Source organism: Puntigrus tetrazona, chromosome 9 (assembly GCF_018831695.1).
Source record: "Puntigrus tetrazona isolate hp1 chromosome 9, ASM1883169v1, whole genome shotgun sequence".
In the NCBI taxonomy this organism is placed as follows: Eukaryota; Metazoa; Chordata; class Actinopteri; order Cypriniformes; family Cyprinidae; genus Puntigrus; species Puntigrus tetrazona.
This window is the reverse complement of record NC_056707.1, coordinates 8,386,448-8,409,714: the sequence shown is the minus strand read 5'-3', so window position 1 is coordinate 8,409,714 and position 23,267 is coordinate 8,386,448. Positions and strand designations below refer to the sequence as shown.

The 23,267-nt window shown below is 37.7% G+C and overlaps 1 protein-coding gene across 2 annotated transcripts in view; it reads right to left on the bottom strand.

The window, feature by feature from the left end:
• myo10l3 (myosin X, like 3) overlaps positions 1-23,267 on the bottom strand; it is a 60,268-nt gene that overhangs the window by 17,215 nt on the left and 19,786 nt on the right. For both annotated transcript variants that reach the window (XM_043248896.1, XM_043248897.1), the window contains exons 3-20: positions 21,410-21,568; positions 19,988-20,175; positions 18,901-19,035; positions 18,672-18,810; positions 18,507-18,591; positions 18,259-18,365; positions 17,433-17,562; positions 16,249-16,367; positions 14,382-14,528; positions 14,185-14,285; positions 12,384-12,450; positions 11,343-11,435; positions 10,939-11,007; positions 9,072-9,154; positions 8,321-8,429; positions 7,127-7,207; positions 3,814-3,938; positions 3,454-3,568 (exon numbers count right to left, since the gene is read on the bottom strand). In XM_043248896.1, the coding sequence (XP_043104831.1) occupies positions 3,454-3,568; positions 3,814-3,938; positions 7,127-7,207; positions 8,321-8,429; positions 9,072-9,154; positions 10,939-11,007; positions 11,343-11,435; positions 12,384-12,450; positions 14,185-14,285; positions 14,382-14,528; positions 16,249-16,367; positions 17,433-17,562; positions 18,259-18,365; positions 18,507-18,591; positions 18,672-18,810; positions 18,901-19,035; positions 19,988-20,175; positions 21,410-21,568 (2,052 nt within the window). The remainder of the gene's footprint in view (positions 1-3,453; positions 3,569-3,813; positions 3,939-7,126; positions 7,208-8,320; positions 8,430-9,071; positions 9,155-10,938; positions 11,008-11,342; positions 11,436-12,383; positions 12,451-14,184; positions 14,286-14,381; positions 14,529-16,248; positions 16,368-17,432; positions 17,563-18,258; positions 18,366-18,506; positions 18,592-18,671; positions 18,811-18,900; positions 19,036-19,987; positions 20,176-21,409; positions 21,569-23,267) is intronic.

Below are 23,267 nucleotides of genomic sequence, written 5' to 3'. Positions count from 1 at the left end.
ATAATCAGATTAGATTGCAGGGCCTTCAAATATCTAGAAGAAATTGGGGCCATGGAGTCCAAAACGTTGAGAAGCATTGTTAGGCATGTTCTGTTCTTACTGCAAACAATTAATTGGCACACTGTATTCCTAAGAGGGAATGTTTTTTTCCATAGTCTTTGTTCAGAATGTAATAACTCGCTCTGCATCTATTAATGTTAGCCAAATAAATATTTAGGCAAACCTCCAAAAATTAGGCTATATTTTGTAAATATCAACATTTTTAATATCAAGTTAATTCCCAATAGATGCAAACCAGTTCATGACCTACATTTTTCTCCCTGAATAATTTGTTTCTATGAAAGCAAAATCAGTCAGGAACGGAGATTCTTGTTGACACTAAACTAGGTAAGATATCCTGTGTGGACACCAGAAATACAGCATCCATAAAACACAACATACGCTGGGAGCCAATTACACTGGTCTTTTCAAAAATGAATAAACATAATCAACTGGTAACTGTGGGACTCTGTTGGGTGAACTGTGATGGACATGCTGTCTGGGGCTTCTGTCGTGAAGACACCAGCTTTCTGTGGGTCCATTAAGGGCAACAGGCTGTTTAACAAGTATGATCGTGGAGCCTGGTGGAGCAGTGAAAGCTGTAGGTTAGAGTAGCTGACCTTAAGTACATTGGAGCTCTGACGTGCTGAGAACAAATTGGAGCCATCCAGCTCTGACCCCAGCACTCAGAACAATGAGGCTATTTTACAGAGAAACAATTTGTAAAGCATGACTCTATTCAGCAGGGAGCGAGATTGCGTGTCCAGTGTGTGTGTCTGAATTCATTTGTTTCACTGTCTTGATGCATGTGTGTGTGGGAGACAGAAAGCAACATTCTAGGAAAAGGAGAATGTACTGCATTACATTCAATCGCCAATAAATTGTGCATTTCATGGCACATACCATTTAAAATTGTTTTTAAAGGCATAACTATTTCTGTGATATTTGATTTCATGGTACATTTGTTTTATCAACATCAGATCATACAAAGATGTATGACTATTAAATATAATTAATTACAATTACACTATACTATATATGCCATATCATTGAATTTTCATAGGCATTGCTATGCCTTGAAAAATCAGATGGCATGTGCCATGCAATGCAAAATACTCTTCATCTGAATATTATAGACAACCATTAACATTTTTTCATTGTTAAAAAAAACATCTCACCAAAGCCATATTTAGTTCACTAATGATACAGAAAAAAACTGTTATATTGTGATATATATTATTACAAAAAAATTTTGTTGTATTTTTTAATTATCTCTCAAATGTAATTGATTTCTTTGATGGCTGAATTTTCAGCATAAAATACGTCAGATGATCTTTCAGAAATCATTCTGATATGCTGATTTGCTCAAATTCTTCTTATTATTATTAAAAGATTTTTTTTTTTTTCAGTACTCTTTGATACATAGAAAGTTCACAAGAATGACGTTTATTTGAAATTTAAAACTTTTGGAACATTATAAACGTCATTACTGTTACTTTATATCAATCTCAATACATTAAATTATAAATAAATGTATATAAAATCAAAATTTTTGCAATAAAATCCATTTAAATTCAATACTCAACACTTATTATTTTCTATTTATCCATGTCATGCACTCCACTTTGTGTATAATCCTGATGACCATGTCTGGGTTTATTTTGCCATAATGCTCCTAACTGTTTACAGAAGTCATCTAATTGTTTGGTTTGAATTGGCTTTCCTTCTTAATAACCCACAAGGCACCTCGTGACCGAACGGAGCACTGATAGGTCATCACCACTTCGATATCAAGTTCTTTAATTTATGAGATAATTTCTGTGCTCCAAATAAAACCAAACCTAAACACAAATAATCACAGCAACACCATTAAGGCCCCATCAATCAAACAATGCCACCCCTGATAAAGAAATACCCAAACGAGATCTCAGGAAAGCCAGAAACCACAAGACCCCAAAGGCAATAACACAGAGCACGCTGGATTCAATTAATTTAAAGAAAAGTGGTCTGAATCAAAGCACGCAAGAATGCCTTTTATTTACAGTGCCTTCCTGTTCCTCAGAAACCTCAGAGCTCCGCTTACTGTAAAAACAGCCTGACTGAACCGCTGTGCTTAATGTGTGGCAGAGACTGACCAAGGAGAGTGAATAATTGACTGATTACAAGATAAGAATGAATAGACACTGTTGAACAGAGAAAAGAAAGTATTCTTTTCAGAGCTGCTGTGCTCCTGTTGCCAAACGCCCTTAAAGTGCTGCGCTCTTGTTTCAGTCCGGCTAGATCGGGATGAGTCATTTCAGTAAAGTGAGGGACCGCAAAACTCCTTACCAAGATGTGGTGAGGGGGTTTTAAGGGGGCCGAGAGCAGAGGAAGTATGAGGAACAAAAAGGAAAGAATGTAAAGAAAAAACACCACAAGGCTCAAAAAAAATCCCCTTTGAAAGTTCAAAAGTGTTGCAAAACGTTAGAATGAAACTGGTACTATCATTTTTTGTCACTTCCATGATGCTGAGAGCGAGGTGTCATCTGTGCGTTCCCTACATGAAGTCCCTCGGAGTATCCTACTTTGTGAAAATGTCTGGAATTTGTGCATTAATTACTTAATGAATATGCAAAAGTAAGACACGATTACAGACAAACACTTATAGCGCAAACATTGGGCGATAAAAAAATAAGTGAATGATTACTTGGAGTCAACTAAGGAAATGTGGGTCACCCTGGTGCCCTGCTCTTAAAATAAAGGCACACGAAGCCCGGCTTCGTCTAAATATATTCTTCTTCTCAAGAATGCCTGGTTACTGTGAACCATACATCGATCACAAAAGCTTTCACAGGACCGTAACAAAGCATTACAGAGATGCACAAAGCTGGAAAAAGCAACAAAAACACTGCTGAAGAATTAGATGTTCATCCATATGTGGATGGATTTCACAAATGTAGAAAAGTCTGGACTGTTGCCACTCTCGCTAGGGCTGGGTTGTCTATAACTGTGACTTTAATTAAGATCAGACCACATATTATGAGTAAGAAATGCAGAAATCTGGAAATTTTCAAAGGTTTCACAGACTCTTCTTGCTGTAAAATGATAATTGAACACTGTAATCACTCGTACGTGTTATGAACTGTGAAAATATCTAAGTAATCTGTATTACAAAAGCCTATGGTAAAAAAAAAACACATTAGAGCATGTCTTAATCTTTTGTTACTTCCTTTGTGCATTTCAGATTCAAACAACTGTTTGAACAATGAAAAGTATGAATGTCAGGGATGAACCCACAGACTACATAAAGGTCAAGTAGTTCAGTCTGAGAGAAAAGGGTTTTAATTTGAAGCGTTTGCACTGAGGTCTAGCACTGATTATTTATACTAGAACTTTAAACTGTGTGTGAACATGTGTTGGTCACGCAAACCGAACCTTAGTCTTTCCCAGCTGCCACTCTTTCTTTGTGACGTCATACTTCGTCAGCAGATCTGCACATTTCTTCCTCTCATCCGTCGTGTGGTTTTTGTCCCTCAGGATCATTGTGTATCTGCACAGGAAGTGGGCACAGCTTGAACACACATACATACATTCCACTTCACTCAATTTACTGAGAACAATGTACCGATACATTTAGCCCAGTTCAATACGATTTCAAAAACATTGACTTAATATTGCCTTTCCTAAAAACTGTCAGAGACCAAATATGTGCATCTGGAACAGATTTTGTGCTTCTAACTGTATTTTGATGGACTGCCGGTGGTTTTGTGATGGTTTCTTGGTGATGTGTCTCACCTGCTGAGGAAGTCTTGGAAGGTTCTCCGTACGGGAAAGCCTGCTCTACGGATCTTCACTGTCTCCAGCATTCCAGAGTAACGTAGCTGATTCAGAACCACATCTGCATCAAATTTATTTGCATTCTGGAAGAAGATAGAAAGAAATGTCCATCAGCCAACGACTAAGCCCAATAATGCATGAAAATAAATGGACCAAAACGTAATATTCAACAGTGGTCCAGTTAACATGAAATGGTATTCATAATAACACATCTGAGTTTTATAATCTGTTATTGGTCTTAAGGTTATTCAAGAGTATAAAGTATTATAAATATTCATAATGTGCATTGTAGTACATTATATCTTGTAAATAATTATAACTGAATTTAAAACACATAGCGTAACAACTAATTAATATAATGTATTAATGTGTTATAATGTAACTGAAGTTACAATTACTAATTAAACTATAAAGTGCATTATGAAGTGCATTACAAGGCTAAATTAAAACATTAAATCATTTTTTATAATACATCATACATAAATGTATACAAAGATTATATACCGTTATCCATTGTTGGTCACTATGTAGCGGTGTATCAATATCATTGTTAAATAATAAAAATGGGGTATGAGTCATACACCAAAATGCATTGTCTGATAATAAATCTTAATAGCTTGACTTAATTTAGTTGAAAGTTTGATATTTTGAGAAAAAAACTGATATAAAACCCTGAAGAAATTAGATTTTTTCAGTTTAAGGCAAAGAAAAATAAGCGGGCTTGGTAATGTTTCACACTTGTAGAAATATTAAGAAGAAAAACATTTTATCTTTTCTTTTTTTCATAAAACCAGGAATATTCATAGGGTATATTTTGGTTTCATTCTGACTTTAACAGCAAAGCGCGACATAATGGAGATACTTGTTTTGATTTGTCACAAAAAAAACTAACGATGTCTGTGGGTAGAAAAAGGGGTCAAATACCAACATTAGTCACGGGAGATTTCAACTGGGATTGATTATGTCTATTGTGTGAGGTGTTGCGTCATGTTTAGAGGCGATCTGTAGCTGGATCAGTAACGTCAGTGCCTGGTGTTCGGCTGCTCCCACACTGTCCTGTCTCATCAGGCCGTTTGATCGCTATGGTAAAGAGCGGGACTCATTGTTGGTGGCAAGGACATCTGGTGCATCTTCACAGCATGTTCCACTATTGCCTTTTTCCATGTCCTTCATTTCAGTCAGCACCATCTCAACTGAAATTATCATGTCAGGCTAATGTGACAAGAAACTGAGGCGTATTTCTGGTCTGCCCGTGTAATCTGGGCAGTGAACCTGGGTCAGGCATGAAGTATGCAGTATCTAAAGGGGCCTCAAAGTGAAGTGGGATGAGTTGTGTGGCATAAATGATAGAAGAAAAGGTGTGGAATGACAGAGAGAGGCAGGCGCCAGACAAGGCCACAGCCGGGATTCCCCTCCCTGAGGACAGTTATCACAATACAACAACCTGATCCTGAAACGAGAGACGTCCATGAATCAATGCCATCGTAATAATTCCAGTAATATTAGAGCTCAAATTAGCATTATTATAGCTCGATTATCATATAACGAAGGGTAGAGGCTCTGTGTGATTTTCTGGCTGTTATCTCTACATTCCTCTGCTGCAGGTCAGGAGTGTGCTACTCCTCTCAGTGCTGCTGAAGCGGACAGCCGTGACCTCTGACCCCAGCACAGGCGGGTTTGGGCTGAAGGAATGTGCTGGCGGTGGGGATGGGCCGCTCCAATCTGAGCTGATCAGCACAAAGAGACTCTATGCACAGAGTGCAGAACATGACAGGCTGCTGTTCTCACAGTGTGATGATGCCAGATTGTCCTGTGAGTTTTTACTTTAACATGAGCATGATGTCTTAATCAGTCTTTTTATATATGTTTGTTAGCAGAAAATGCACAGTTTATGTCGCTAACTATATTTACACTTCACTGAAAACTGTATTCTGTTTGACTCTGTAACTAATAAAAATATTAACTCATAACATAAATCAGAAGCAACGTTATATACAGAAAACCAGTAAAAAAAAGACAAAATGTACTTATCTTAAAAAAACCTTCTTTAAAAAGAAGTTGTAATATGTAGTGCTGCTTAAAGAAAATGTATCTGGTTTTAAAACATTTTAGAAATATTAAGTAGAAAATAAAAATGTATTTATTTATTATTTTCCATACGACGAAAACATAGACCAGAAAGGCTGAGCTAAAAAAAAAATCATCACTGACAATCTCTTACATAGCTCTCAAATCTCATTTGCATTTCTGCAAATTCAAATTTGGTGCATCAATATTTGGTTACGAGACAAGCAAGAACCAGTGCTGCTTGATGGTACTGATGCCAGACATTACAGAACACATCTTTATGTGCCGGGTGGACTATGCACATCCTGTGACTACAGTGAACGGGAAGGTTATTGGTGAATTATTACATTTTTGGCTCTGTTCCACCAATAAAGCTACTGTAAAGGTGCGGTGACTGTTGGTCTATTGTCATTAACGTAAATCATATTAAAATCACTTTGAAGTAAAGCAGCTTTCTGTTGGCCAGTTTGTTTATTATTTTTAACGGCTTGACTTTTTGTATTGTTTATTATTTTATTATATGTTTTTTATCAGCTTATTTGGACTAATGGCACCCATACAGCGCTTTGGTAATTGTTAAAAATGCTATAAAGTAAAATAAATAATAAATAATAATAATAATAATAATAATAAAATCTAATACATCTTGCCTTGCCAGAAGGTGAAGCAAATGTTTATTTTTGGGTAAACTTTTCCTTTATGTTGCTCTTTGATTTTTTTAACAGTGTTGGGAAGGTTACTTTGGAAATGTAATAAGTTAATATTACAAGGTATATAAGGTATGTTACAAGTTACCCTATTCAAAATGTAATAAGTAATGTAACTTCTTTTGCGTAATTCTGTTAAACGTAACCAGTTACTTCAAGTATTCAACTATTCATTTAAAAATGACGTCTTTAGAAAAATGATTTGATTTTCTGTTTGACTCAAGTGTGATATGGACACATCAAATTTGGCAACCCCTTTTCCGTTACATGGAAGACACTACAACAGACCAGATGAATTCCCTTTTCATGTGAGGTTTTTCCACTTTAATAACTATGGTATACTGTATTATCCTATTGTATGTTTGTTTATTTATTTGTTTATTGTATTGTCTTGCCATGTGCAACAAGGATTTGTGTTTTGCATTTTTTGGTTTATATTACAGTTCAAAAGCAAAAAAAAAGTGTGATATGGACAGCACAAAAAGTGTCAATCCTACCTTTTCCATGTTAGGTTTGATGCAGCGTACAAAGAAAGGGTTGGAGGCGCTTAAAGTGGCCATCAGTGCATGAAGAGAGTCCTGAAACACACAGTCACAATAACACTAAATTATACCCCTGCACAGGAAAGTAACAGCACCAAAACTGCCGTTCAGCAACCACAGCTGCTATTTGCTTGGCCGTCCCACGTCTCCTATTGAGGAGGGCAAACACAGGCAGTGACAGGGCTAGTATTTACCCAGTCACATCGAGGACCCTTCAACCTGGCACTCTGTCCCACAGTCTCAGACCGAGAGGCTCCAGGCCGGCTTTAATGACAGGGGAACAGGGGAACATGCACGGACCCTGTCAAACCCTTGTGCCTGGTTTGTGGGTAATCCCCTGGCTTTAAGAGCCACAGTACAAGGGCAGCTGCCAAATCCCCTGCACGGCAGTTATGACATGCAAAGCCCTGTAACCCCGCAAACGGGCAGATATACAGGGACATAGACAAGAGGACAAAACACACACACGCATGCAAGGTACACACAGAGTCACACAGTGCAGAAAAATAAACTAAACATTCTGCTAGATTCGCTCTCATAATGTGGAATGTCCGCCCAAAATATTGAGACTGAACATGACAACACACATTTTAGCTTAGCTTTGAAACTAACTGAGCTGTTTCACTTACTACTGCCTACAAAGGCAGCTGTCTTTTAAGGGAGCATCCTAAACCCAATAAGTGATTGATTTGAAACAATCTGCAGTTCCTTGTGTCACACAAAAAGGACTTCACACATGTGATTTAACAAGTGATTTCAATAAAGCGCAATGGTGATTGGTCTCTTTTTCAGCAGCTTTAGTTTAATTTAATTTTAAAAGGTCATTGTTAAAGAGTTATTAGCCGTGAACTAAACCAGTCAGCAATGGTTAGGTCTGTCTTAGGTTAGGGGTCAGCAGTCAAGGTCAACCAGACTGTTGCAACCAGAGAGTTTGATGTTAGCATCTTGCTAAGATAATAAATAAAAAATAAAAAATACATAACACACAAATGTTGCTGCATTGAATCACATGATGCTGCCTTTGAACTTAACTAGGCTAGGTTTTGGGCCAGAGCTGTTGTCTCACAGTCTTCTTGTCCTGATTGTTTGAAAATATGGTTGTATAAAAGCATCAGATGGCACATTTATATCATTGATTTGGTGTCTCACCCTGAACTGAGAGCTGACGGTGGGTTTGCGGCGGGCAGTGCCCATCTTCAGAGTCTCGTCTCCATTCCTGCTACCAACACGCTCAAACAGGTCATAGATGAAGTCGAGCCTGAAGGACGCACAATAGAGACAATATCTCTCACAAACATCATTCATATCAGCAGAAATGGAGATCAGCAACAACTGCTTCAGGGTAGCTGGATGTTTAAGTTTGAATTTAGATGAATATTTGTAGGCAAGTGTGTAGCTTGGGCCCAGCAAGTTTTTGCCTTCATTATAAGGTTTAAAATGGTCCTTCGTTGGTGTCACATTAATTTTTAAAAGCAAAAATATTACATTTAGTTTCTCAATTAAAAACAATGGAATAGCTCTTCTAAAAATAAAATTTCTGTCATCATTTACTCACCCTCAAGTAGTTCCAAACCTCTATGAACTTTGTTCTGCTGAACACAAAGGAAGATATTTTGAAAAAACAGGCCACCATTGACTTCCATAGTTTTTTTTTTCCCTACCATGGAAATGAATGGTGACCAAAACAGCCTGGTTACAAAATATCTTCCTGATAAATGATGACAGAATTTTCATTTTTGAGTGTCACATAGATATCGCCAAAATATTTCTTGTCATTCGTTTTTTTTAGTATAAGAAGTATCATTTACAGCGCATGCATCACTGATCTCATGACAAACTGAGGATGATAACATCTACAGAACTGCTTAGAATAACAGAAACAAAGTGAATGATTTGTTACCTGCTGTCCTTCAGCATGTTGAGAATATCATCCCTGAATGTGTCTCTGTTCTTCTCTAGAATGCCGCGCACATCATACAGTACCTGACACACACAGACACATACAGTTACTAAACGAATGTACAGTGACCTAATAATATATATATATATATTTTTTTTATTAAATGTAACGTACATCATGCATCTGTCCTAACATTTCTCACTCAACAGAACTGAATTATGAGAAGAAAAAACATCGTTTCTGTTCATGTATTTCACTCTCAGCCTAATAATGACCGGAGAGAGGTTGATCGAGCGGCCACAGTTTAATGCGGTCACCTGTTGAGTATTACTCAGTCATGACCTCCGTGGCGACAGATTCCTCCACTGATCTTAACACTATGAAATAAACTCCTGAGCTGCAAAGTATGCAGCATTCACAACACATGCTGGTGGTATTTATAACACCATCTCGATAATTACAATCTCCCATTTAAACAGAGAATTCATCCAAAGCTTATAGTCCTATCTTTCATTTGCGTTGGCCTAGAGAGCAGATGCTAAAGATATTCTCCATCTGAAAGCATTTGAAAGACTGGACAGATATCGTGGGAACCATGCATCAAATCAGACATTTTGCACACAAACCTGTGGTGAAGATTTCCAGCAAAATCTGATGTTTTCCAGTAACAATATCTAAAAATCCTTAGAAGCCGATGGAAAGCAGATCTCCATGAGATCTAAGTCTTAATATCCTATACAATTTCAGATGTTTTACTGGAAAGCACGACTGGTTCAAATGACTTTTGAGAAAGTAAAGAGTAAAATGCAAGTAGAAACGTGAATAAAAACTGTCAGGAAAAAAAAGAAATGGCAACAAGAGAAGGAGCTGGACAGCATGCCAAATGCTTCTCATGGGAGTGCATGTTAGGCGTGTGGTTTCCAGCACATTAAACTGTGGAGGCTTCGTGTGGTGCCCATGGTGAAAGGGCAAAGCAGCTCTTTTCAGCTTTTTTCAGCATACTGTTTTGACTGCTTTCTCCCACTCTCCTGAGAAGACTATTTCCTCTCTTAAAGCCTGAAACTGCAAATGACGAGAGAAGGAGAAGACTGTTGACGTCCAGTGTCTACTTTCTCCTGGTAATCACACCTGTGTAATATTATAGGAATCAGCTAAAATGGTCGTTCCACCTGCTGTTGTTTCCGAATGTACTAACAACATTGTCTGAATAATGCGCATATTACGTTTTAAAAGCAATCTTGCTCTTATGACATTATTAAATATTTTTATAGTCAGTAAATTGTGCATAAAATTTGTTAATTCATATTCAGCAATGTATGTATTTTGTATTAATAAGTTATATTATTTCAGGCATTCATCTACTGCAGTGTTACTGTTAAACACAGAATAGTGTCACACTTCCACATGTGCATGCATGCATGCACGCGTGTGTGTGTGTGCGTGTGTGTATTTGGAGTCTGCCAACTCAATGTCAATTAAACGCATATAAATTGTACTATAAATTTTTGCAGACCTTATAAAATCTTTCCAACCTCATAAATAATGGACCACAAAACCAATACTGTAAAACACTTTAGCTATACTCCGCAATTTTTATTCTACATACCTGGCAAGAAACACTATAAATCCTAGGCTGTATCTTAAAACGTTTGTTTTGTTTCTTTCACATTTGTCACAGACTTGTTGGCAGTTTGGTTACCGTTTACTAAAAGCAAAATTATGAAAAACGTTTTCTACTAAAATCTAAGGTGAAATAAAAATACACAAAAATTTGTTCGAAAAATACCATTAAAACTGAAAATAAAAAATAAAAGCTGATTGAAAATATTAATAAATATAAAATAGCACTGCTCGCTGATGCAATTACCTCTCCTGCATAATGTTTAATACCAAACTGGTGATCTGCCACTCTTGGTTTCACGTAGTAAGGGTTTGTCTGCGGAGAGATAAACACAGCACGTTATTTTTCACATTGATTAGCCTATATTTGAAGTGAGCACACACAGAGGCCCTTCAGTCAGGGCATACTGTATGTGGGTTCTCCGAGGACACACTCATTGTTCCTGCGGCCTGAGGAAAGCCTGCTCACATTACTGTATTGTGCATGTGCGTGTGAGAGGCTGTGGGGGTGTGACTGGGTGTTGCCTATTGGCTCAGCGCTGGTCTTTATCAGCGAGTTTAAAGAAGAATTAACTCTCTGTGATCTGAAATGAGATGGGGAAAAGAAACACGTACTGTATGTCTGTGAGTGTTTTGAAAAGAAGGACTTACGGCATGCCGGCTGTGGAGTTTCTCCAGCAGGGTGTAGTCCGTGCCTTTAGGGAATCTGCTCTCTTCATTGATAAGAGCCAACATGCCCAGTTTCTGAGGAAAGAGCACTGATCTAAGCACACGCTCTCTATGGCACTCCACATCAACCACAGGGGTCTAGTTTGTAATCATTGTTAATTATAATCCCTTCAACCATCATTTGGGCCATCATTTATCAAATACTGTCTCTCAAATTACACTAATATTTACTAATTTCATGTAATTTCATAGTAAGAAAATGGTTCATTTGAAGTTGTTGATTATTTTCAGTGACAACCGTATTGCCCTTGGTGTGGAAGCACTGATAGCACATGGGTTATACAGTACAAACTCTAAAAAGTTCAGTCTTGAACATTCAGAAGATGATTCTACCCTTTTTTTGTTCATGCAAATTCGCTTTTTTTTAAATGTTTATGCGAGATATTCATGCACATCATAATACAGCACCTTCCAACCTCTTAGAGATTTACACCATGGACAGTAAAAACAAGAAACAATTATTAGAATTTAAAATTAATGTTAATGTTTTAAGATACATTAAATTGTAATTTATATTATAATTCAGTTCTGTGTTAAAAAATCTGAATTTTAGCAGTCCTTACTCCAGTATTCAGTGTCATATGATCTTTCAGAAATTCCAAGTTGTGCTGCTTGATATTTTGGAAGCTGATTTTATAATGTTTTGCAATGAAAAATTGTATTTGCAATAAACATCAAAACATAAAAAATTAAAAGTAGTAAGTAACGTAAATTATGTAGAGGGTAGGATATGATGCAAAGACTTATATGAACATCGTGGCTAAACTAGACACGGGTCCTGTTTATTATCAGGGTTTTTTTTAAGACTGACTGCAAATTCTGAACATTGTTCCGGACTGGAGATGACAGTTTAAAATGATGAAATCCTTCATGAACTAATAGTTATCAACAGTGGAATGGATTCTGATGATCACTGTGTGGTCGCAGTGAGAGCTGATTAAAGGTCAAAGGTTAAAAGGACACCTTTTCGATCAGATCCAAACACTCTGCGTTGTCCATCCAGTCGATGGCTTCCCAGTGTATCCCCTCCCTGTGCGGAGACACAAGAGAACCTCTTGAGCAACATCACAACACTACAAGTACACAAAGGTGGTATTATCCTCAGGGTTCATGTGATGAAATGAGCTGTGACCGGGCTCTGCTGACCCCCCTCAGCCGTCACATTTCAACACAAGAACACAACTGTGTGGGAAAGAGGAGACCCATTCACACATCTGGCAGAGTGCCTCCGTAGCCACTACAGCTAGAACAGGCCGAGAAACCCGCCCTCAGTTCATCTGCTATCTCTCCATCACTCAGCCCTAAAAGAGATCACAGGATGGTCCACGTCCTGTATATCATGATCATGTCGCACCTCCACTCTTCTGTGCTATTTCACCCCTCTGTGACCTGAGCGCTCTGCGACACCTGATAGTGTGAAGCTATGTGTCTACAGACGAGCCTGTATCAGACGCTTTGGGTTTCATCTCCTGATGATGATGTAACTCTGAGGACATAACGTACGCAGGGAGGCGCACGCACACAAATGCTCGGACAACACATGGCAGTTGCGCGGTCCAGTCGTATACACTTGGGGCATTGCAAACATGTTTCCGTGTTTGTTATCCTAAAAATGTATCCCGTACAGAAACCTTGCACACTGCAGTCCGTTGCGTTTTAATTCATCCTGTAGGAGCCAAAATGTTTAATAAGGTGATGTTATTTTTATTTTGACCATCGAGTGGCGCTGTGAACGTTAAAGAGGCTATAGTGTATATAGGTAACCTTGCTAGTGTTGTAGGCAGGTGTCTTGACACGGAAGAGCAAAATGGACGCATGTAAGACTTTAGGATGCGTCCATTGCATTTGATATTAAACAGGACATTATTCATGTTGGTGGTGTGTGGAATCAATCAGGAAGTAGTAAACGGCATAACATTAAAAGCAAAGAAAGCATGTCAACCTAGTTACTCTGGGATCAAACTATCTTTGACTTTAAGTACTAGATTTAGCTTCTGTAAATCCGCTGTGAAAAGATTCGCAAATATTTAAAAGATGACGACCAATTTGTGAAATCAGTGTGCAAGGACCTTTGTGGTGGTTTGTGCTGTAAGACTAAGTGGATGACAACTGGTGTTTGCTCGTACAGTGGCTCTGAACTGTCAAAAATGCCTCTCAAAATGCTTGCTATGGATGCGAAAAATGAATAAAATTAACCCGATCCAATGGACGAAAGTTTATGATGGAGACAATTTTGAAGGCGGTGTGTAAACGTGACTGAAATATCAAAAATATCAGGCTAAATTTTCAGACTCAGTGTGACCTTTATTCTTGCATTACTGTGTGTCAGCAAAAGCCCTCAGTTTTCAAAATGTGTTATTAGCAGGTAAGCGTCAGCTTAGGGCCCCTGGGAATCATCTGATACTAGCTAAACATATTTGCAGCATTGAGCAATGTAGCCAATCATAAAACATATCTGCTGAATTCTTGAACTCAATGTCTGAATGTCTGTTATCTGTTATATATGCAGGAAAACAAACAATGCCCAACTTCCAAAATATAGGCCTATAGTATGCGAAGAAGTTTGTGAGACAGTAAAAAGTAAGCTGATGGACTGTTTACTATGCCATAGACCAGTCTACTTTTGTGCATATGGTTTGAACCTAACCTACACAGCAATGTGGCGTATCAAAGACAGCGTACGACAAATCTAGCTTTTGAGTGCGAAATTAGATAAAAATCTTTTGTTGACAGATCTCTGGTGCTAACCTGAGAGATTACTCACCTGTTATATTCAAGCTGCTCCAGGGAGAAGATGTGCTTGTTGAAGTACTCCTGCAGCTTCTCGTTGGCATAGTTAATGTTGAACTGCTCGAACCGGTTCACCTGGAGGGGGAAAAAAGTCGTAAAAACATGACAACATGCCATCGACAGACAGTCTGGCTGGAACGTTTCACCACTTTGTACTCAACAAACTCTCACCTCGAAGTTTTCAAAGCCAAAGATATCCAAAATTCCAATGGACTTGAAGTTGTCCTTTCCTTTAATTTTCTGGTTAATTCTGGCAATGATCCAAGAAAAACACTGGGAATACAATGCCATGGCCACAGAGTCCCGGGAATCAATTGCCTTTGGAAAGCAGGGCAGAGACAAATGTTAATCTAGAGATATTTTCCTTTAGTTAGCCTCCAACAGCGCAATTTAAAACCACAATGTCAACAAGCAACTTCTCTAGAGATTATTACAAAACACTAATATGTTTGAATTTCAACATCGCGAAAAACCCCAGTAAAGTTCAAATTATGGGCTGAATCTGCAGGGTTGTTACTCTCTGTAATTGTGCATGTCTTCAAATGCGCCTTGAGTGCGAAGTTTGAAAACAATGGATGTCTTTCCAGATTTATAGCTGAGATTGAATACAATACAGTGACCCCAATACATATTTGGATGCTTAAGTCACAATTAAACCACCCATTCCCAAAGAAGAAGTACGTTTTTAATTACGCTCTGTTTTAAATATGCTCACAATTAAAAATAAAAAAGAGTAGTGTAATTGTTCATATTAAATGTGATAAACTACACTGGTGCAACTCCACATACAGACTGTGAGAAATGACTTTATATAATACATCCACTAAAACTGGCCGAACAATTCATTTTGCAAAAGTGATGAAAAGTGTGGAAGCTCTCTGCTTCTGGAGTTTCAGTTCAACTCATAAACCCAGCAATAACCCTGAGCTGCTATTACTGGATTACATATGGAGAGAAAGTTAATACCCGCAAATTAGACTCTGCTATTCCTAAGAACGCCAAACTCCCGTCTATTGTTTCAGCAACACTATAATTCATCAGTCAGAGACACTTCTGCCTGATTCTGAGCAGTGTGCTGGCTCCATCAGAAAGACCTGAAATAATGGCTGTTTGTGCAGGATACGGCCAATGGCAGCTGTTGAGGTCCTGACCACTGTGTTAATGCATTATGAGGAAAAGAGGAGGAGGAATAAGGGCCTCCATTAAGACGTGGCACTGCTTTATGACCGCTGACACGGGACTGGAGTTAGTGGCTATTGTCTTTGTCAGTGAAAAGATTGCTTGTGTGTTTCTACCGAGTCGGTCACAAAGGCCAAGGTCCGTTCTACACGCTAGATGAGATTTATGGAATAATGTGGGTTGGGGTCTCTTTATTCTCATGCATACACTCTTTCCCCCCACCCCTTCCCCTCGACGGTCTCGCTCTCTTTCATAAACCAGTTTTCGGTTTAAAAAAATCAAGCCTTTGATTTTGGTTCCTCTGCGGAAAAGAGGAATTACATTTCGAAAGCTCTGCACTAGTGCTACATTGACCGTTTCTTGTGTTTACCGTGCATATTTGTGTAATAGACTGCCCCCATTAGGCGGCTGCTAACCGCTGTCTCCACACTCGGCCTCTATTGTGTTTCTTCTTCTCATGAGATCTTTATCGCGGAGTTTATTATAGCAGGAATCCGAGGGGACAAAAAAACAGGAAATGGTACCAAGTCACGCAAAGACGCTTTTTACACAGGAGTATGGGTGTGAGCATGTCTTTAATGACAGCGTGTCAGTAAATCTGGGGTGAGTCTGGGGATGCAGGGAAACATGTGTCTGGACACAGTGAGGGCACAGCACAGACATGCCACGACATGAAACAACGTGACAGCTAAAGCAAACAAACCAAAAAACACTTTCTGAAGGCGCTGGCCAAACTTATGCCTAAATGTAATTTAAACTAATTTAAATAGGCAAATAAATAGATGCATCTTATTCCTAGACAGACATGCCAGCAAACTATATAACATCCCAAAAAAGCATGGATGTCCTGGTTTCTTACCTGTTCTACAGTGAGAGGGGAGCAGATCTCTTCTCCTCTCAGGATCATGGAGCGCTGAGTCAGAACCTCCGACAGCTGAAAGGAGTCGAGTCCCAGCAGATCACTGACCACACTGACCACTGTCATTCAGATAAACACAACGTATAAGCCTTCACAATCTGGCATACAGAGTTAATGATGATTTACAGTGGATATTATATATATTTTAAAGTACATTTTCTAGCAAATGATACGCAAACATGTTACACATACCAAAAGTCTACAACTGTGTAATAAATGCACATTAATTTCTTATGAAAAGTTCATATATTAAAATGAATGGCTGCTCTATTATTCAACTATAGTGCAAACTGACCAGTTACATTTATGTCTTTAGAATATTTTTGGAGATAACTGGATTAAATCATGACCCAGTTGCGCATTTCAGGATGCACCACATTCATAAGATACAGAACTGTAATTAAACCTACGACAATTCCAAAAAAATTGGCGTCAGAAAAATAAAATATGTATATATATTTGCTTTTATTAAGCAATGACCCATTAAACTAATAAAAAGTAACAGTAAAGACATTTATTTTAACTTTCTATTAATCCGATATGCTAATGCTGAAAGAAATGTATCAAGGTTTCCATAAAAATACTAAGCATCACATCTGTTTTAAAATCAATGATAACAAAAAACATCCACAATTAGAATGATACAATTTCTGAACGATCATATAACACTGAAAACTGGAGTAAAATTCAGCTAGCCATCACAGGAATACATAAAAATATCAAATATACTGAAATAGTAATAAAACACCTTTTTAAATTGCAATAATACCTTTTGGTCTCCATTTATTGTGAATGCATGGAAATATGCAACCAGTAGAGTTGAGTACTTGATGACAGAATTATTTATTCATGAATGAACAGTCCTTTGGAATTAAGATGGCTTACTGAGTTGTAACCCATATAAAGTGCAGTTATCAGAGTGAATTCTGACATGTTGTAGCATGCCTCTGCACGCACTGCTCAGTGAAGCCCTTTACTCTTAGCTCCTGACAGATAAAATATAGGCTAATATTCTGTGCCAGGACTACAGGCGGTATTTAATAGACCCTTGCACTAACATAACTATTAAAAAGCATGTACAACACGCTAGCTATGCTTCGGGCGAATGCTGATTTGTCTCAAACCTCCTTTAGTGGTGATCTGAGCACCCCCTGCAGTCATGAACTCGATGTTGCCGATCTGTAGGACCCCGGAGAGCAGCTTGAAGACATCACGGATCTCTTCCTCGGTGAATTCCATCACTTTCAGTGCTTCCTACAGCCATTAAACAGAAGAAGATTTTATTCGAATATTTTATTTGACAGATATAGTTGATATTGAATTCTTAAGGGAAGAGAGAGGAATAACAATACATTATGCTTACTATGAACACAGAAGTTAGTTTTACCTGACCAATAAATGTGAATTTAAAAAGTTTGGTTATTACTACCGAATTCCTTCTGAACAAGTTACAGATAAGAGATGATGTGATGCCCTCTAGTGGACATTTGTTAAAGCCCAAATGCATGGCATTAAAGGAATAGTTCACCCAAAAAAGAAAAGTTACACCACAAACTACTCATCCTAGGTGTATATGACCTTCTTCTTTCAGACGAACACAGTTGGAGCGTTTTAAAAATGTATCCTGGTGCTTCTAAGCTTAGTAATGCTGGATAGAGGCCATTATTTTAAAGCTCCATTAATTGGATATATCTTCAAATACTGCGATGTAAAACTAACCTGTTCTTACAGAAACAGGAACTCTGCGCTTAGTCATATATCCGATTTACAGAGCTAAAAAATAATGGCCACTATCCAGCATTACCAAACTTGGAGTTCCAACTGTGTTCTTCTGAAAGAAAACAAATACACATACACCTTGGGGGAGAACTATTTTTTGGGTGAACTATACCTTTAAAGAGACCAAACGTGTGTTTTTCTTAGAGAAAGGCAACTGTTGTGTTGACTCACCATCACGCTGTCATAGAGGTGCTTGTCATCCAGGCTTCTGTCTTTCACACAGCCGGACTGGTTGAGGTAATGATACGCCTCGGGGGAATCAGCCAGCATGTACATTTCTGATGGTGAGAACTTGATTAATGATTAATATAAACCGCCATTCAGTGGCCAAAGAGAACAACAAAGATTCAGCTTATGTAAAGGTGAAGTGCGTAACGCCTGTGCCTCTAAAACATAATGAAATGACGCATAAATCTCACCTCTGTGCTCATACTTAGCCCCTGACAACAATGCATAGAAAATATGGTAGTTCCTCTCTCCTGGATTCTGGCGCACAACTCGATTCTGAAATGTAATGGCATTTTTAAAACACAAAGCGTCGAACACACCCCAAAATGCTGAAAACGAGAACTGATAAAATATACCTTTTCAAGTAAATAATCAATAATGCAGCCACCCTGGATATTTCCACTCTGAGAGAAGTGAAGCTGAATGAATTTGCCAAAGCGACTGGAGTTGTTGTTGTAAACGGTTTTCGCATTTCCAAACGCCTCCATTATTGGACTGGAGTGACAGAGCGAGAGCGGGTGTTAAAACGGAAAGAGATACAACAGCATCTGTAGAGCACAGCAGGTGTGATAGGGCATGGATGACCTGCTCTGGACGATGGCCTGCTCTACTCTGGTGGTCCTCTCTGAGAGCGGAGAGCCTGTGGAGTTCTGACTCATGACGGACAGGAACTTCAGCAGCAGTTTGGTGCTCTCTGTCTTCCCAGCACCACTCTCTCCGCTGAGAATACATACACATGAAGCATAGATATAAAACTTATTTAGTTTGAAAGAACACTATTATGCTCACCAAGGCTGCAGTGAAAACAGTCATTAAAATTGAGTATATATTTATTTCTGCAATGCTAATGCAGATTTTACAGCATCATTACTTCATTACTTAAGTCTTCAGCGTCACACGATCCTTAAAAGATCAGTCTAATATGCTGATTGGCTGCTCAAGAAACATTCATTATTATCATTGTTGAAAACAGCTGAGCGGAGTGATTTTTATAGAAAATGTTCAAATTTATTTCAAATATAAATGTTTTCTAACAATAAATGTCTTTACTGTCACGTATCCCTGCAGCCCTAAACTCTAAATTTAGTAATATCTGCTCTTGAATGGTGAATGATGGTGAATTCCCTCACTACATTTTTTTGCCAAACTTTGTGAATTACTGAGGAAATGCAAAGTGACTCGTGGGTCACTTCCTGTGAAATGATATATTTACATACACTTGTCTAAGCGCAGCTCCCTCGCGGCTGTGCAATCTCTCACAATACTGTTAACTCAGTTTTTCATTAATATGGCCAGATACAAGCACATGCACTATTAGGCAATTGGAACAAACCCACAATCATTTCAAGCGCTCGCTTCAGAGGTCTTCTGATTCCAAGCAAATAAAACTGACCTCTGACCTCCATGCCAAGATGAGTTATGCAATAAACCTTGCAGTATAAATCAAATGTAATCCATTTCTAGATTCGGCGGTCCCACTCTGATTGGATTACAGTGCGATGGAATAACAGATGACCAAAAGACCCATGACATCAGTCATCTTGTGTGCATTTGAAAAGCAGCAGCAGCGGTCTGGTGCGCTTCATATGAAGAGGATCTGATTAACTGTCTGCTAAAATGACAAATTCATTCTATTTCTCAAAAGGAGCAATGAAAACTAGCAGGAAGTTACCTGATGAGCACACATTGACTGTCATGTCTCTTCCACAGACAGCGGTAACACTCATTGGCCACAGCAAAGATGTGTGGAGGTAGTTCACCCAAGTGATGTCTGCTGTACACATCCACTGCCTCGGTGTCATACAGACCCGAGATCTGCTTATAAGGGTTCACAGCCGCCAGGATGGAGCCAATGTTGGTCTGCAAGGTAGATTGAATCACAACGAGAACATGCAAGCTGGATCTTACACTGTTTGATGTTTAACATGGAGCGTTCAGCCTTGGAAAAAATAACAAGTTTTTCGTTTTATATCATATATGGTTAAAAAATTACCAAGTGCTGATGAATGTAATTATATCTATGGTAATAATATGTATTCTCAAAGATATATCTAGCATCAGATGGATTCTACAAATTTCTATAGAATTCAAATAAGTTCTACAAATTCACTGACAACTGCATGATTAACTGTTAAATAATATTGCCTAATCAAAAATGTTTTTAGCAACCAATACATGTTTAACATTATATGATAATTCCAATACATGTTAAAATTAGTGCTGTCGAATGATTAAATGTGATTAATTGCATTCAAAATTAAAGTTGTTTACATAATATACAGGTGTGTACTGTGTGTATATTAATTATGTATATATAAATACAAACACATGCATGTATATATTTAAGATTTATTTATATATATATATATATATATATATATATATATATATATATATATATATATATATATATTTACATTAAAATATATTATATAAATATATTAATTTATACATCTAAGTATTTTCAAAATATATACAGTATGTTTGCGTATTTAGATGTACATACAGAATGAAATACATAAAGCATGAATTCTAATTAATTTCATACAGATAAAATTATCATCAGATGAAATACACATTAGAAGAATGTATTTTTTACAAAACTTTGGTAAAGCCAATTCTATAAAAATACCACTAGCAGTTATTTGGAAAGAAAAACACAATGGATATCCATCGATATTTGCTTCAGTTATGAAATTCTGCAGAGCATTAAGCTCAGATTAAACATCATTAGGGTTCATAGAACAAAGTCCTTTTGAGGCACAGTACCTCTCTCAAAGCACAGACCGTTCCATTGTTTACAAGAAAACACAGCAAATTCCAAATTCCTATTTGAATGCAATGAAGAGAATTAGTGTTTGAGTCTGTGGACCTAATTAACCATATTCTTAAGGCACATTTGTACCCATAAGTGACCTAATTCTGATAAACCCTCTTTTTGGGGACAGTACTCATTTGTAAAAAATGCATTTTTAGGGTTACAGTATGAATTAAGTCCCGGTGTTTCTAACCAGCTAGATGTATAAACAAGAGAGGTCTATGCATACCTATTTTGTTTTTGTTTGGCTGTTTTAGTTTTTTTAATAAAACTTACATAAATGAGGTCCTTCTGGTATCGCAGGAAGAGGTTGTGCATGATGGCGGCCTCGTGCAACTCGGCCAGAGTGGACATGTCCTCCACTCCACTGATGCTGGTGGGATGCATGGGGAAAACCTTGAGCCTGTTCACCTCTCCCTGATCCAGAGTTATCACCTTCAACACACAAAATCCCACATTAATTGTGACCATCAATGCACGCCGTCACCGCAGGAACAACAGTGAACATTACTTTTAAGTGCTTTCAGGTTAACCAAAAAGAGTTCAGTTCAGTGACCGCACGACTGACATAAGTAAACATGCATTCCCAAACGGCACATCAGGAGTCCGAAGTGTGAAGAAATTAGCTGTGATTTATGCTGCTATGAAGCAACAGTGCGCTCAGGCAGGGCTCATTTACAGCAGTGTATGTGTGGGCTCGTAGCTTGTTTTACTAATGCGTCCGGACCTGCTCTATCTTTCTGCCAAGTTGTTTCACATTCCTGAAACCATACCCCCCATGACATCCTCTCACTTTCACTGTCCTGAGCGCTTCTTCCACGAACTGTCCTCAGAAATCCCTGGACACGCTACTTAACGTGAGATCACAAGGCTGGCGTCTCTGTTACACACCGCCATTGAAATGGCTCTCTTTTATCTAACTGACACTGAGCAGATTTTCATTTATTTGATGAATCATACAGACATTATCTTTGTGTCATCATTTTTCACAGATTTATAAGCAACCCACACACTGAGGTTTGCCTTAAGGTTATACACAAATATTTGGGCTATAAATCTAGTAAGTAATTGTTGATATTGGTATCAGAATAGAAGCAGATACAAATTTTCGAGCATTTCTGCTCAGTGTGGAGACTGTCAACTAAACAAAAGAACAGTAAAAAAAAAAAAAAAAAAAACTTTTTAAAAAAAGGTAATTGAAATAAAGCAGAAATAAAATAAAATATAAATATCAGACCATTAACCAAAAACATTAGTTTTTTAAAAATGTTTACCTCAGCAACTAAATGAAATTAAAATAACTAAAACCAAAAGCTATATACATTTCGAAACAGAAATGTAATAATATAACAGATGATATAAAAGTAAAGATAAACATTAAATACTACAAAAATGAAATATTACAATAAAATGAAAAAAAAAATTTAAAAATAAAATCATTATTTTTAAAGACAGAATATATATATATATATATATATATATATATATATATATATATATATATATGTTAAATTTGTGTTAAATGCATTGGATGTTTTTACTTGTAACTGGGAAAGATGATAAATCCATTAGCACAAAAGTGTCTCTAAGATTGAATGACGTTATAGAACGATCTTATCATAGTGGCTCATCAGGCCTGTCTCCAGACAGATCTTAATTGATCAGACATGACAGGAAGGAAACAGCACTTTGACAGAATACCCGCCCTCATCTAAGCTAATGTGATCTGTACGGAGATAAGACACACAAAATCAATGTGTCGTAACACCTGAGGCTTTGTTTACCAAATAAGATTGTGAACATGTGAACAGGTTTCATCACTAGTTCATTCTAGGAAGCACTATTATAATGATTCATTCAAGTATAATATAGTCATTGTCTCAAAAGTCGAGCAGCTCATAGCCATGTGAATCGTTCTGAAAGTTATCTCTGCAATATGCCTCAAGACCAGGAATCTGCTGTCTATGGGTAATTTCTCAACACAGCGGGCCATCAGACACGCTCCGGGTCAAAGTTCACACACAAAATACAAGAGTTCGAGCCATATGATCCACTAGCAAACATCCAGCACAGAGGTCAAGGATGTTTAAGTAATAAACCATTCCTGCTAGAGACGAATTCCCCAAATTCCTGT